The 17,141-nt window shown below is 38.4% G+C and overlaps 1 protein-coding gene across 1 annotated transcript; it reads right to left on the bottom strand.

Annotated features, from left to right (window-relative positions):
- Window positions 1-681: 681 nt before the first annotated feature.
- Window positions 682-15,521, bottom strand: tmc6b (transmembrane channel-like 6b). The gene is made up of 20 exons (XM_079264913.1): window positions 15,374-15,521; window positions 14,626-14,756; window positions 13,252-13,419; window positions 10,934-11,098; window positions 10,719-10,827; window positions 10,547-10,631; window positions 8,702-8,959; window positions 6,496-6,710; window positions 6,253-6,397; window positions 5,223-5,378; window positions 4,740-4,915; window positions 4,536-4,626; window positions 4,278-4,375; window positions 3,877-3,972; window positions 3,693-3,768; window positions 2,860-2,993; window positions 1,672-1,848; window positions 1,424-1,502; window positions 1,174-1,260; window positions 682-1,065 (listed from the first exon to the last, which is right to left on the bottom strand). The coding sequence occupies exons 1-20, from the start codon at window positions 15,427-15,429 to the stop codon at window positions 1,051-1,053; spliced, it is 2,517 nt and encodes an 838-aa protein (XP_079121039.1). The 5' UTR covers window positions 15,430-15,521; the 3' UTR covers window positions 682-1,050.
- Window positions 15,522-17,141: the final 1,620 nt, after the last annotated feature.

Genomic DNA, 17,141 nt, shown 5'->3' with positions numbered 1-17,141 from the left:
GCATCATGATAGCTGTCCACATCAGTGTTTTAAGTTTTGATGGAAAACCCCAAAGTGATCTGTTATTGATACAGACTTTCCCAGTGAGTGAGAGTGAGGACTTTAGTGGGATTTTGGTGGTTTCATGTCATCTCTAAAGAACAAATAATATTTAGAGACCTATCTATGGTGCTGGTGTCTCCATCCACTACCAAATATGCTGCTTTTTTTTTTTCTCTTGTTTTGGAAATAATTATTTAATGGTTAATATTGACTAATAAAATTATTAAAATTTTTGCTTGGGTTTCAAGCTCTGGTTAAATGTTTTATTTTTTCTTTAAGTATTTAACTATTGTCAGAGTTAACCTCCAAGACAACCATCAATGACTTTTATTGCCTATATCAAAAAAGTGCAGTGCTGTGTCCATGTTGTGATTGAGGTAGCACATATTCTTCTGTAGTCCTCCACCTTATACAGGCAATACACAAAATACACACTGATTTAATAAAACATAATTTACTAATAAAACAGTGATAATTATCACTAAAAAACCCAAGGGGAAAAAACATTTACAGTAAAATACTGTAGCAAAACCAACCTTCACATATGACAAATAGAAAACAAAACTGTCTGTTTACAGTCGGTATAAAAGTGCTTCCTTAGAAGAAGAAAAAAAAAAAAGTTAAAAAGATTTTCTGTCACTCTACCTGTTATATTACATAGAAACTTATGTAGATACTGCTCAGTAAGGTCTTAAACTGAACTTAAAACACAGGTTTTCAGAGCTATTCCCATCTCACGCCACATTATTCATCTTTCCGTGTTTTTCTTAAGCAGAAATTGCGTCTATCCATAATTATATAAAGCTGACAGCCTCACTACGTCAACAGCATCCTCACTGACTTCCTTCTGAGTTGAGCCATTTCAATCTATAAAAAGTATTTTTCAAAGTATCTACAAATAACTCATTTACATCCAGTTATATTATTCCCGTTATGAAACCACAGGTTGCAGATTCTTCAGAAGCTCAAAAGATTGACGTGATTTGTCTTTTGAAAACTCAAGATGCTTCAACATGCTGATTCCTATAAAACAAAAAAAAGTAGAAGTAAGCAACAGCCATGACGTAAATAACACAATAAGGTGTTGTTAAAACAACTCTGTGGTTGGAAGAGTGAGCATCAGGGTCCCACCTGACGTGTCAGCCTTTTGGCAGGGGTTCGTTTTCGCTCGTGCATTTGCTGAAGCTGAGTGATCAAGAACTTGTTGTCTTCGCCCTCCTGAGCAGAGAAAAGAGAAAGGAGTTGATTCAGGTTCATTTAAAAAGGTAAAACATTAGCAGAGGAGGTATTAATCTTACTGAAGGACACATGTTTCCTTTAAATCTGATTGTTTTATAACTAGTGTGACTTAAACAGAGTTGTAGAACTGATGACATCGTACATTTTTTATCTGTTCCTGCAGCAATGTGATGATTTTCCTTTGACCGTCAACCACCTGACTGTAGAAGTAGATGACTATCCTGAAAAGAAAAGACAAATGATTAAATTCAGACCATGACAAGACAACACTATCTGCATTAATAATGTGGTCTTAGTAACGTACATGTTCTTGCTCTATGACAGATAAAATGCATACCAGTCTGCACCAACCGTGCATCATCTTGTGTTCACAAGCAAATGTGTACTCACAGAAAGATGCCAGCTCCTACAAACAGGAAAAAAGGGTGTTCCACCAGATAAGTGTACGCCCTGGCTAGCAAGGACAGCTTGGGATTATGCTGCTCCAGTTCTTTTATCCATTGTTTCCCAGCCTGGAACATTGTATCAAGTTTACGGAACGGGCCACAGGTTACTGACGGCTTGACACTGAGGACAGAAAATACATGTTTTTCACTTTATGTAGAGGAAAACTAGACTACTTATTCGTGTAACAAACAATAAACTTAATTCTGATTCTGTGTGTAAACTTGGACTGGTCTGCATGAGCAGTCCAACATCTGGACATACTTCAGTGTTACCAAATCATTTTGCCAAGTGAAACAAGTGATTAAAAAAAGCACTCTGAGTTGACTACTACACCTCACTGTGGATCAGTGATTACACAACATTAAGATGCGAAACGTATAAAATGTGAGATGAAATAAAACAACTAGTGTTTTTGTCCTAAATCTTAAATGCCTAATGTATCATGATATCATGTAGCATTATGATACATAATGCCATTTGTATCATATCATGTAGCATCATGATAGATAGTTTATAGATGTGTCTGCCTCCAGGCACTTTATTATTATTCTCTTGTGAATAGAGAGGAGATTGTAGCAAAAAAAAAAAGAAATATAAAAAAGAGAAGAGGTCTGGTCCAGATCATGGTAATGAGTGTTTCCTGCCACTAGGTGGCAACAAAGGCCCTTAATCGTTCCATAAATTGTCATTCATAAAAAAAAAAAAAAAAATCTGATTCAGAAGAATTTCAGAATTTATGGGGACAAATGTTTTCGTTTCACCATTTTTTTTTTTTTTTGATTCAGCACTATAAATTTGGGATGTCTTATTACAAATCCCAGATTTAAAAAAAGAAAAAAAAAGTGTTCTGTCACAGGTAAAACTGAAATCCGATGCCCTAATTTTAAGGATTTTTACAAAGTCACTGGGTGGAAATGGATTAAAGTGTTTACTTTTTACAATCTTACAAAAAAAAAACAAAAAAAACAAAAAAAAAAACTTTGTCGAAGCAGCGACCATTCTCCTCTGGAGAGCTACAGAAGTTACTGAGCTAAATTCATTGGTTGGTCAGATCATGCTGCAGTGAATGATAACAGCCTTAACACACTCAAGTTAAACATGGCTGCATTAGCTGGGCATGTGTGAGATTACCTCCACATGGTGTACGTTACACACACAGAGGCCCCAAGGAAGGAGGGGAAGCAAAGTAGGGTGATGAAGATGGTGGTCATCTGGCTGACTCTGTATGGTTTACTGGGGGGCTGACAGTTCATCATCACACTGCCCTGTAAAGAGAATCAACACAGGTTGGTGTCAGAGGTCATCATTTCCAAATACTTTATTCAAAAAAAGAGCTTTTCGTTCCAGACATTCACACACTGAACTGATCAAACAGGATACACACATAGTGTATTACCACTGTACTGGAATGAAAACAAACCCGGGCTCAGAGACAGATAAGGTGACAAAGAAGTGGTTTAAAGGCAGGGTAGGAGATGTTTTCCAGTATTTTTACCACATTGCTTAAAATCCCCTTTACACCCTGATGGCAGTCACTTAACTCATTGGTTGCCAGCCAACGGTTCAGCGAAGAGCCGCATTCCTGCAGCATTTCTGAGCTCATCTTTCAGGACCCACCAAATATTGAGCTTTAGGCTTGCAGAAACCGCACAATCACAACAGACGTGTTTTGAGGTATTTGGTGGTGAAAGTTTGGATATCAAAAGACATCTTTGGCAGCCAGTGAGTTAAAAGCTCCAACACAAAAAAAGTCCCCCGTGGAAGAGACAGGCCAGAAAAACACCATCCAGTCGTTTTAGCCGGCCTGTTCGAAGCGACTGGATGGTGAGAAGAAAGGGGTTTGGACTAATGAATTGTGTATTTTCAAGAGCTTGCTCGAATTGATTTTCCAGGATCTCCTGCCCGACCTTCACCAGCTTGAACGCTTTATCAGATAAAACAACATGGCGTTTAAATGGATTTACCAGCTTAACGTAGAAGAGCAGCAAGAGTTTGAGTATTTGCACTGTAGGTAGGATCGGACTGAAGAGAACACCCAACCTGAAAAAACACATTATGAAAAATTGTTCTTATCATAAAAAACAGAGATATCTAATTAATTTAACTAAAGAAAAGTCTGTGTGTATGTCCAAACAATACAATGTTTACCAGGCTAAAGTCTGGCCATAGATGAGGTCCAGGACATTTTTGGGAATATCAAACTCAGGTTTCCTCCTTCTCTTCAGGACATTCGCTGTAAATATCCTGCACACAGCAGAGGGAGAAACTAAATGACTTATTGTGGTAAAGTTAGACACAGTTATTCTCATTTATTCACTTTTGTGAGTAAAAATAAGAGAGACCAACAATGACTTTTTAGCTGGGTTTGCACGCAAATGTATCACAAATTTGAACAATACATCTGTTTACTTCCCTTTATTTCCCACATTTTAAAAATATTCTTTATTTGTATTTTTCCCTTCAGTATTTACAAATAGTTCATCAAGCAGTTATTATATGAAAACGTTAAAAACTTCAATGGAAATGCAGTTATTAATGGATGGACTGACCTCCAAAGCAGCTCTCCAAACAAACTATACAACAGAGTAAAGATGAAGTCCATGAGTAAGAAGCGATAGAGCTCCTCGCCAACAAAAGTCTCCCAGCACTGAATCAAACAAAAAAGTAAGAAAGACAAAAACAAAAAAAAGATCAGACTAGATGTTAGTTTAGCCACTCAGTCATGAAAGCAAACATGTTCCTGCAGCTATAAGAAACGGATTGTCCACAGTGGTATGTAGAAAATAAAGCCACAGTACTAATATTACCTGCAGGCCAATGCTCTCATATTCACCAGCCACTCGATGCAGCCAGTGGTAGCAGAGGACTCCAAGAACACTCATTTTCAACAATAAGTTCCTGTAAAACAAGACCAGTAACAAACATATTACCACCATGACCCATTATTTCTGTACAAACTTATACACTGACATCATCTCTGAACTTGATCACAACAGGGCCTGAGCTCATACCGGACAAGAGCGATGTATGTGCGCACAGAGGGAGACTCGTACTTCTCCATCCAGGCTGTAAGGTTAAACAGGCCGGGCAAAAGCAAGTTGATGAGGGAAACCACAAGGGGCAGAGCCAGCATGCGGAGTTCCTTTAAGAGCGGATTCTGGGGTGCACTACGAGTTCGTTTCAGGTCCTGTTGAGATAACAGTAAGAAACACAGGTAAGAAACGGTAAGAGTTCTGTACATTGTGTGTTGCCATGTATATAAAAACAGAACTGAATCTACTGCCGTAAGAAATCAAGGCTTTTTTTTTTTTTTTTTTAAATTCTACCACTAGGGGTCACCAGTAATGACCTTCCCTGTATAAAAGCAAAGCCAGTCTGCTTATTACCAGGTTTAGTTTGAAAGAAATCTCCCATTTTTGAGATAGTGGTACTGGTAAGAAGTTTGCAAGTTAGCGTGACTACAAAAGAAAAGAAAATGAACCCCTGAGCCTCACCTGGTGGAGGGAATCAGAGAAGAAGTAGATGGCTGCGACACAGGCAGCGATGCCGACGATGCAGATTGTCCATGCCAGGCCATGTACCATCAGTCTCTTCAGTTCCTGACATATTGTGCCTCTGACAGGCTTATGATTCAATTCTGCCAGCAGCTCCTGGAGAAAGTGGATGAGTGAGAGGTGAGTGAGAGGAGGTGGAAGTATAACACACCGCAGGAAAAAAAGTGAGAGTTACGAGTTGGCTCAATATAAAGTCATAAGGATTTTGCAGCTGTAAATCAATGTTGGGAAATCATTTCAAGGTTTACATTTAAAAATCAAGTTTTGTCATCCTGCAAAAAACAATCTGCCCAAAAAGAAAAAAAAAAATTTTAAGTTTACAGAAGAGGATTTGCATGTTGGTAATAAAAAAAACAAAAAACAATAATACTTATTTTGCAAATATCCTGCAGAGAGATGAAAAGCACTAAAACTGCTGCATGACTCTGAAGTGCTAGTTGTCAGTTTTTCTGTCTTTTATGCTTCAATCTGATTGGATGATGAATAATTAAGTTGTCCAATCAGAGAGTAAACAGCTTCCTGTACTTCCACCCTGCCGCAAGCTTTTAAAGGGTAATGGATATGTTTTGATGGCGGATGTTGGTGAAACCAGAGTGGTTTAATTAAAAGGCAAAACCTCTTCAACCAGGTGTGTCTGGCTCTGCCCCTGGGGGCCCCTGGGGGGGGGGGGGGGGGGGCGAAGATTTTTTTTTGCAACCATGCAGATCCTTATCTGCATGTTTACAAACTTGAATTTTTGGAGCAGATTCATTTTGCAAGTGACTAAACATTGCAAACATCTATCAAAAGCTGCAAATCTTTCTAACTCTATACTGTTGCCCATATATAAGGACAAAGTGATGCTGTGAGGGAGGGACAGAGAAAATAAGAAGGAATGCATGAGATCATCACATTCTTGTCAACCAGAAAAGTGACTGAGAAGAAAAAAAAGAGGAAAGAAGGAAGTCAGAACATGGGCGTTTGAAAGCACCTTGAACTGGGTGATGATATTTTCAGACATCAGCTTTACAGAGTCTTCCTTAATGACCTTGAAGTCCCAGGAGCTGAAGGTTTTCACAGTCAGGATATTGTGAGATTTATCAATTCTGAAGCTCTGGCCAAACGACTTAGACACGCTGTTGAGAGATTACAGGTAATCTTGCATCACGTTAAAGGATTCCCGTTTCATCATTTGCTTTAAAGAAAGAGAAAAAAAAACAAAAAACACCTGTACCTGTACACAAGTATGATACATGTGATGAAAAAGGCCATTCCTATTGTGAAGAAGTATGCCAGTGGCATGTTGTAAGAGAGATGCTTGGAGGTGCACTTCAGGTTGGTTGAATTAAAGACTGAGACGTTCTGCCCTCCAGCTTCATCTCTGCAGCTTACTTTCAGTATATAGTTGGAGTAGTACCCGTAATACATCAGCGAATTAGAGAAATAGCCCTTAGAAAGAAACAGGTGGTACAGAAAACAATTATTCACCTTTGTAAAATGTTTATTCAGTTAAAACTGTGTTAAAATCTTTGTTAAGAGAGATCAGTTAACAAAAATAATATTTGCTTAACAGAACACTTCATCATATCTAATTTAGCTCACAGTTTTTAAATGAATTATTGGAACTTTTTACAAGTATATAGACTATGTAAATATCAAATTGAAGAGGTTAGTTGGTCTACACTGGAGAATTTACAATCAATATAAAACCAGTGGAACCAGCCCCCCCCCCCGCCCCCCAGGTCATATGCCAGCCTATCATGTGAGGTTGCATCACGTGACTGTGACAACAGTCCTGTAGTTTAACTTTTACAGTACATGTGTCTTCATAGTGAAGTTTGAATACAAAGTGAAAAATGTTTTGGTGTAAACTCAAGCAGTACCTAACAGTAAATATGTAGGAGAACCAAGAGCTGCCAGGATAAAATCTAAAACTGCAAAAAGTTGACTTTTAAGCACCGTTCTCAATCCTGTTCCTCAGGACTCAACTCAATATAAACAGACCAATCAGCCGATGAAGTGAAAAGGTGTGCAACATGAAAACAGAAAATGTTGGTGATAATGTAACAAACCCCAGATAATTCTGCACGTTTTTATGAATGGCCACTATGTTGATATCCAGTTGCTGGCCTATGGTGCTGTACGTAAAGCAAAGTTTGGCTATAAAGTGAAGCAGTGTCCCTGAAGAAAAACCGAGAACTACAGGATGCTGATGGGCGGGGACAGCTTCAAGAATGCATAATAAATGTCACTGTGTGAATGAAACAAGTCAAACACATTGTCTGTCAGTCAGTCATTATCCTAACTGCTTAGTCCAATGAAGAGTTGGGGGGAAGCTGGAGCCTATCCCAGCAGTGTTTGGGCGAAAGGCGGGGTACACCCTGGACACACACACACACACACACACACACACACACACACACACACACACACACACACACACACACACACACACACACACACACACTTACTTCTAGGGGCAATTTAGAGTAATCAATTAACCTAACATGCATGTCTTTAATGGTGGGAGGAAGCCGGAGAACCCGGAGAGAACCCACTCATACACGGGGAGAACATGCAAAGTCCACTGTTCAAACCCCACCTCAGCAGTCAAACACATTGTTAAGGTCAGAAAGTGACATAGTGCTACTTTAATGCACCATTTCTTTATGCCAGGTGTGTTTAAGCACAGAAATATTTTAAACATGCAGAACAGCGGGCTGTCACAACAACAAAATCTTCTCCAGAACACCCAGAAGTTTCTCACTGGGTTTAAACCTGTAAAGCCAAGTGTTGTAAATTTGAGACAAACCTCTATTGGTCTTCGTTTATTTTCTTTTTTTGTCTAGCCAATTTATTTAATCTACTGTATGTACTTGTTTTTATTCACTCATATTTGTGCACTCAATTTCATATTATTTATTATTTATCCTTATTCATTTTTTTAACATTTTGTATTTTATTTCTCTTTTCTAAAGTGATTTTTTCCTACATTTATTTTGTTTTTATAGAGCTGTAAATAAATTCAAGTTGAATAATGTTCATGTCTGGACTCAGTTGTAGCCAATCTATCTGTGATCAATCTGTGAAGAGATTTTCTGTTGCTCCAGAGTTTGATCTTTTTGTTTCCTATCAAATTAAGTTTTTATCTTTTTCTGTTTGGTGTTGCCTTTTTTTTTCTCCAATAGGTGGTTTTATTGGGATTACAAAATGTTTACACTCTTATGAAACAGAAAACGTCTTTTAACAACTAATTCTGCCAAAAAACCTGAACAAAGTCATATACTAGAACTTTAGAGATGACTTTTTCCACTGGAAATCTGAATAAAAGCTCAACTCTGAACACATCAAGGATGTGAGGAGTTTTTCTCAACCAAGCTGAAACAACATTGCATTTGAGGAGCTGTTGCAACAGCATAACACGACAGCATACAGCTTACCGCTCCAGTGAGGAGTTCCGGCCCCAAAAAGGTATGTGTTTTTCCAAGCAGCTTTGGAGGATGCATTGCCTGAGGCAGCACCAAGAAAGCACCCATCACCAAGAATAGGAAGATGTTGAAGAAGAGAAGTTTCTTGAGGAACAAGAAGTATGACAGGACTCCACTGCCGAAACGCCCGCTCACTCTCTTGAGCGTCACATGCCACAGCTGGAGGGAGTGCAGAAAGGACAACCAGCTGTTCCAGCTATGTCTTAAAGTCTAGGAAGACATAACATAGAAGGTCAGGCATGGAAACAAATAATAAAAATTAAAATTAAATTACATTTTTTTAAAAAATTAAAAATCAAAAACTAAAGGCAAACACGTGCTTGCCGTTTCATAAGTCAAAAGTCTTCAATGCTTGGGCAGCAGAGCAGCAGTATGTGCCTGATAACACCTGGAGGAAATACTATGTGTAAGTTTTTGTGTGATATACCTAAGTGTCACTTTTAAAATTGAACAAGATTAATTAGGATTATGAACTTAATGTTCATAACACACATTACACTTCCACAACGCCTTCAGTGGACATCCATAAAGTGCACATCTGGTACAAATGTACCTGGCCATTAATTTTCCTTTAACTGTTATAGGGGCTAATAGGGCATGGGTGAGGTTGGTTGTGGGTGGGTGAAAGGGGACTATGGGTGTATGTGTGTGTGTGTGTGTGTTTTATCTATTTTAATGTAAATTGTTTTATCATGTAAAGCAGGGATCCCCAATCCTGGTCCTCAAGGACCGGTGTCCTGCAGGTTTTCCAAGTTTCCTTGCTGCAACACACCTGATTCAAATCAATGTAGCATGCATGTGCAGAGCATGTCTGAGTCAGGCTTGTTCCAGCAGGAACACTTGGAAAACCTGCAGGACACCGGTCCTCGAGGACCAGGGTTGGGGATCCCTGATGTAAAGCACTTTGCATTGTTTTTAAGCACGAAAAGTGCTATACAAATAAAGTTTGAATTGATTTGATTTGATAAAGTCAAAACAGGGATAACTGTGGGACATTTAATTTAGACAGACAAGTAAAGTCTCGTATTCAGTCAACTATCTGCAGTATGTTTACACTGACTAGATTATTAATATGCTACTATTAAAACAAAGCAAACATAAACTGTTTCAACAACTCTACCAATAACGTGGTGAAATTTTCTTCCTTTTTGTAATCTGTTTAATTTCATTACATAAGAGTGTGGCTGAAAGCTCCTACAATGTAATGCAATATATCATTAGCATCTTAGCAGCAACATATTTGCACAATGTAAACACGTCATACAAACACCAACCCTCCCCACAAGCACTTTTTGTTCTAGTACTAAACAACACGCACTAAAAATAATAGTCAAATGATTGCTCAACAACAACAACTCGAATTAATGTAATTAGTTGTTGCGTTTCATGATATCACATTATCAGATACAGTGAGAAGCATAACCAGACTAAAACGTACTATGACAGAAGTTGACAAGACGGGGGCTCATGGCCAACCAACCGAACACTGGCAGAAATAAAATGTTATCTTTACAGAGATGGCGCTAAGTTGAAGGGGAGTGTTGATAACCACAGGCTCTAAAATAGAGGTCAGACATAGTCAGGAATGTGGCAACAGTATGCCTCATTTTACCTCCATCCTACAGACATCATTATGTGATTTATTCAAAACACTTCAGATTTAGCTGTATGACTGCATTCAATGAGGTTTTAAATTTACACAGTCTTCTACTATAAGACATAAAACTTTATTCACAGCACCTTAAAATCTGACGGATTCAACACAAAAGAAGAAAATGAATATGCTGCATGACTTACAATGACGATGATGTCACATGGTTGATGGCAACAGGAATGCTTTCCGTCTGAATCGGTTTGTTTTTCCTTTTGTGATGCTAATATCCTGCATCAGTAAACAAGAAGGAAAAATTCAGACGGGTTAACAAAATGAATCCAAATGGGGGGATGACAAAGAAAGAAAAAGATTTACCTTAATTTACGCTTCTCCGCCACATTCAGAGGCATCTCACGGAGCATCCTTATTCTGTCACCATTAGACAGGTTCTGCAGGTTGTTCACCAAGCGCTCTTCCTTACTTACTGCAATACACCCAGCAAGGATGTTTACTCTACAAACTAGTCCAAATTCAGATTTGTTTTTATTTCTTATGCAATACAAACATCCAGGGCTGATTTATCTCCTTACCTCCCCTGTCTTCTCCGTCTATAACGTCTGCCACCATGCCGTGACCTCGTATGCTCGGTCGGGCAGAACGATCCAAGTCTCTGACAGCTGGTCTACTTTGCCTACGTCTCCGAAGTTGCATGGTCCTGTTGTAGTACTTAGAGATGATCTCTCCCCTGTTGCGGCCTAACAGGGAAACAGCAGAAGACCCGATTAAACCCTAACAAACTTCATCGGCATATCATCACATAGTCATTTAACGAGAGGTCTTTTGAGTCATCCATCCATCTATTCATAGTCCAGTACAGGGTTGCAGAGGGACTAATTCCTGTCCAGTCCCCACTAGACAAGAGGCAGGGTACACCCTTTATCATTCCACACATTGAGATTGCAGTCTCTTTCACAAGGGTGACCTGGTGAGATGTCAGCAACACACGTCAACATAAAACAATAAACAGCAAAGGAATTTGTTTGGTGAGTAAACACTGACAACCTGCAGATATAAATAACAAGTAAACAGTTAAAAACATGAGCGCTGCCCAAAGCTTTCACATAGTTTTTCACCGAATCATACTTCAAGGATGTTTGAAGAAGCAAAATGGTAGAAAAAACTGTTTTATTACAGCTTACTAATAAGACAATCAGCTAAATCTGTTTAAGAGCCAATAATTTTCACAGGTCCTACTAAGTCCTATCCTATTTTTTACTTTGTTTACTACCTCTGGGGTCCATTTTGTTAAAAAAAAAATATATAATGTGTCATTTCATTGTTATGCTGATGACATCCAGTTTTTTTTTATTTAAAGTTTGTTGGAACCTGTGGTGTAGAGGATTTGCAGACATATTTAAGGGACATTAAAGCTGGGGTAGGTAAACCTGCACAGAGACTTTTTTTTTTTTTTTTTTACTCTGGGTGAAGACTAGTTCCTCGTCCTGATAGTAGTCTGGACATTTTTAAATCATGAACAATAAGAAATCGAGTTATATCCCTTTGTTTACTGTCAATCTGTAGAAACTCTGACCAATCAAAACATTAGGGCATTCTTGAGCTTCTTCACGGTTGAGAAATGCAGGAAGGATTTCCCCGACCCAGCTCGGTTTATGTGCCTCCTCCTGCTAAACAGCCGAGAAAGAGAAAATTGTTGGTGGAAAAAGCTGCGAACTAGAAAAGCACTCGGAGAGCGCGAATGTCCGCTACGGCATTCTAAAAAATTCCTGGATCCAAACGGTGATCCGGATCACCACCGACATTAAACCTGTTCTTCCTTTTCACATTTCCAACAACTCGCAAAAATTTAATTAAAATCCATCTTAACAACTTAGCTTAAAAACTTTTTGAGTTATCTTGAACACAAACAGATAAACGGCGGTAAAATCTAACTTCCATGGTGGAGGTAAAAATAAAAAAAGCCTTGGATCGCGCAAGGACCAAAACCAGAGGGGGAGGAGTCAAGACAGGGCACTACCTTCACATCTTGCTAGCTCCCCAACGTTACCTACCCCAGCTTTAAAACATGGATGGAGCAAAACTTCCTCTGCATAAATGAGGTTTTTTTTTGGGAAAACTCACCTGCTGGCAGGATGCAGCTTTACTTGTAGGCTTCAATCATTTATTAAACATCTTGGGGTAATCTTTGATTTAATTTTTAAATTTGATAGACAGGTCAGTGCCATAATCCAGTCTAGTTTTTCTCAGCTAAGGTCTAAAAGTAAAACAAAGACTTATTTTCCTCATGATGTCCTGGAAAGGGTCATTTTTGCTTTTACTTTTGGATATCTCTGAACTACAACAACTCACTTCATACTCAACTTTTTACACCGGCTTTTAGCTCCAGAGAGCACACGACCACTAGGCCTCGATTTGTTCTGTTTCTTTGTCTTATACTGGTCTTTTTTTTTTTTTTTTTTAAATGCAATTAAGTGTTTGTTTATTTTGGGACGTCAGTGGCTCAGGTGGTAGAGCGCTAGACTTATGACCCGTCGGTCTGTGGTTCAAGTCCTGCTCCCCTGCTGCAGCCCCCCGGGGACATAATTGTTCTCAGAGGTCCCGGTCCCAAACCCAGATAAATGAGGGCATCCGGCGTAAAACATGTGCCAATTCACCCATGCAATGATTCGCTGTGGTGACCCCTTCAGAGGGACAAGCTGAAAGGGAATCAACAGTGTTTGTTTATTTTATTTACCTGTACAGCACATTAGCATGAAAGAGCTCTTTAAATAAAGTTGGATTTGATTTGATTTGAAAACCCTCAAACACTGGTCAAAATTTCACTCGTTTAGACTTAATAGACCTTTAGTTAAATAAACAATGACTTTAGGTTTATTTCCCCAATACTCACCAATAGTGCGGCTGGGCATAGAAGAAAGGATCTTTAAGGTGGCTGAAGACCAGTGTTCAGAAATGAGGGGGTCATTTTGTCCTTTGTTGCCCTCAAATTCATCATCACTTTGTTCCCTATTATGCCGCCTAAATTCGTATTGAGGGCTTGACACGTAGGCCACATTATCTGTTGAAAAACACACAATTTATAAAAAAATAAATAAATAAAATGAAACATGTTGCTCAACCAGGACACACTAATATCGTTACGTTATAATCAAACATGCATTTTAGCTCATTTTGATATGGAAAATGGATTTAGGGTAGTTATAGATACTACACAAAATCCCCGAATTCTATACACGTTCTCCTTTATTACATATAGATAATTTATACTCACTGGCCACTTTATTAGGAACACTTGTTCAATTGCCCTTTTCCATGCTTGTAGTCATGATATATCCAAGATGACCAAGGTTCAAAGTTAGCATAAGAAGACTAGAGATTTTAGTGACTATGAAAGTTGCATGGTTGATGGAGCAAGACGGGATGGTCTCAGTATTTCTGAAACTGATTATCTACTGGGATTTTCACACACAACCAGTTGTCTGAACTAAAATCTCATGTTGATGTCAGTGGAGAATGACACAGTTCACTGTACTCCAACGGCTTCAACAGTTACCAGATTACAGTCTAATAGAGCACCTTAAGGATGATGCGGAACGAGAACTTTTCCTCATGGATGTGCAGCGGACAAATGCAGTAACTGTGTGAAGTTATTAGGGGTAGGAAAATCGAATCAAAATATCGAAAATCGGGATTTTTTTTTGCTTCACAATTTTAAAATCAATTTTTTGTTAAAAAAATAGATTTTTTGGAAATAAATAAAAAATAATCCATTACAAAATTGTTGTCATTTTTATTGTTTTTATTGATCTTTTTACTTGTCTCCTTGGGCATTATAGCAGCAGAATGTTGGTCTGGCTACTGGGTTGATTTTTCCCCTTCTATAAATCAACAAAAATGAAAAGGTTTTATTCATTTATTTTGTTTTTAATCTACAAAAATCAGCAATATTGAAGAATTGTGAGAATCACAATTTAAATCGAATCGGCACCCAAAAAAATCGGAATCAAATCGAATCGGGACAAAAGCATATCGTCACAGCCCTAGATGCTATAATGTCAACATGGAACAAAATCTCGAAGGAATGTTTCCAACACGTTGCTAAAAGCTGCTATATTACCAAAATTCCCATCATTATTATGAAGGCAAAGGGGAGTCCAAACTAGCATTTGTAATGTGTACCTTAAAAAGTGGTCAACGAGCATTGTGACATATTAACTAGCTTTTATAGACATTCACTTCATTTCTTCACTTCTTCACTTTGTACCTCGATGCCCCTCATCCAGCTCTCTCTGCAACTCTTGGAGCTCAAAAGCCTCACGCTGTCCTTCATTCTGACTCTGTTCGGCGATCAGTTGGTTGAACAAGTCATGAACTCCTTCCTCATCTGCTGGGCTCCTAACAATGTGAGACATGTGCAAGAGGATATAATGAAAGGGCCAGAAACAGTACAGGCTACATCTAAATCTATGTTTCACTACAGAGAGTTCTCTAAGAACTAATGGAAACTGACTATACTGTAGATAAAACACAGCAATGTTCTGATTCAGAGATCAGTAGTCCCATGGGGGGAAACTGAGACACAGATGGAGGTTTGTCAGACCTTGTTCATGTACCATTGACATGTACAGTAAATGAAAGCCAACAAGACTGACAGTTTTTATCTTGTTTTGTCAAACGGGTAAAAATATAAAATGAAAAGACAAAGCAAGTCCAGTCCTGTTTGATCACTAAGCAGATAGCAAAGAAAGCTAAACAAACAGATTCAAATGCTGGTTCAACCAAACATGAACCCATTCTGTGAAGACAATGAATTGGAGATTAGCAGCTTGTCACATGGTGCAAAAAGAAAAACACATAAAAGTTCTGGGACAAAGACATGAAATTCTTCCTTCCCATTTCATCCTCCCACTCTAAAAGTCTGCATGTTAAGTTATGTACAGTAACTTAGCTGATAGCTGATAGGAAAAACAAACAGGAGAGAAAAAAAAAAGTAACAATATGATGAGACTTACTCTATGCCAGCTTCCATGAGGGGGTGGTTCAGGTCAAAGGTAACTTTCTGAGCCATTCTTCCTGTTTCTCTGCGTCAAGCTGTCCAGCTGTCGGCTTCACTGTTGACCAATCACAGAGGGTTCACACCCTCATCTGTTCAGACCTGTCCTTTGCTCCCACCATGGTGTTTATTCCTCTACCTGAGGGAGTTGGGGAAAAGACAGGAGAGGCGGAGCAATCAGTGTAACAGAAGTAAGGAAAATATGCCAGTACACTCCCATGGAATTTGAACGCTCATGTTACAGCTTGTTGTGAAACATTTTCAAACTACAGACTCACAATCAGACTCACAATCACGGTCAGACTCACAATTTGCATTAATTTGTAATCCAAGTCTTGATGAGATGTGCAAAAGTTTTAACAAAAGACTAATTATCTAATTATCCTGCATGTTCCACATTCATTTGGTTTACACTGACCACAATGATAATGACTCGTGAAAGATTTCGCTGGTTCACCCAGCTTTATCAGAGCAGTATTGTTTCAGGAACTGCATCAGTCAGATGTAGCACAGTGTCACCAGCGGAGAGACAGAATGATGCATTGTCAGACCTGACAATGCTAGGCTGAGAGAACATGCTGCGTTTATGTAACACTCGTTATTATACATCAATTTCTTTCAAAATCCTGAGAAGAAATTTTCCGATGCTGAAATAAATAATCACAGGTGGATCCATGAAGCCAGATCATCTTTAGAGACCAATAAAACCCCTTTTTTTTTAAAGTTCTTCTGAACTATGCTTTGAAAACTATAAATCCTGTGGATAACACACAACAAACTATAAAACTGCTCTGTGGACACTGAACTTGACAATAAAAAACTCTTGCAGTCAAATACCAACAAATCTTACAGTCACGAAGAATAAAACATCATCTTATTGAAATATAAGGCAATGTTTAGCATACTGCTCAACAGACTTTTTCTCACAATGCTTTTTCTAAGACACTTCTATCTTCGTGGATTTTTTCCTACTTTATTTAACCAGACAAAAACCAAATTAATTCCAATTAGAAATCCCCGACCTTGCCAAGTAGGCAGCACAACCACAAGTTTAAACTATACCAATGGAGATGACCAAAGAACAACAAACAAAATGAAGGTGTCAGCCAATATTATGTAAATAAAATACAGCATTGGTTGAATACTGAAGATGTTTAAAAGTAATCACACTGAACAAGGGAGTTTTCTTATTGAGCCCTTACAATCATATAAAACTCCTCAACCCAGAAAAACCAATACTGTTTACTTCTAATAAGTTTGTGAGTTAGACTCAGTCGATTCCAAGTAGATTAATCAACAAACAACAAAATAGTTTTGATTTAATAGTCTAAAAATGGATAGTTTTACTATGAATAAGCTATTCTTAAACAAATTGTTTTTGCACTGCAATTGGTTTTAGGTTAGTTGGGTAATACAGACAAATGACTTCAGTGTAATTATTTAGAAGAGCAAAGAAAAACACTAAAAATCAGAATTGTAATACAAACATGCGCTCATTGCACAATGTGGAGCTGACCTACTTCTCAAATATGGAAACCTGGTCAAACAACACAGTAGGTGATGGCATCCGTCTCTGTGAACTTCCTTGTGATTTCAATAGTCAGATCCACTTCCTATTTACATGAACTAACAACAGTGGCAGTGTCAAATAGTGAAGGTGAATAAACTCTGAGGACCCTGTATTTTCCATGTGGAAACATCCGATCAGCTTATTGGCCTGTTTAAGT

The sequence above is a fragment of the Telmatherina bonti genome (assembly GCF_933228915.1).
Source record: "Telmatherina bonti genome assembly, chromosome: 3".
In the NCBI taxonomy this organism is placed as follows: Eukaryota; Metazoa; Chordata; class Actinopteri; order Atheriniformes; family Telmatherinidae; genus Telmatherina; species Telmatherina bonti.
Note: the sequence above shows the minus strand (reverse complement) of the source record. Positions and strands in the feature narration are given on the sequence as shown.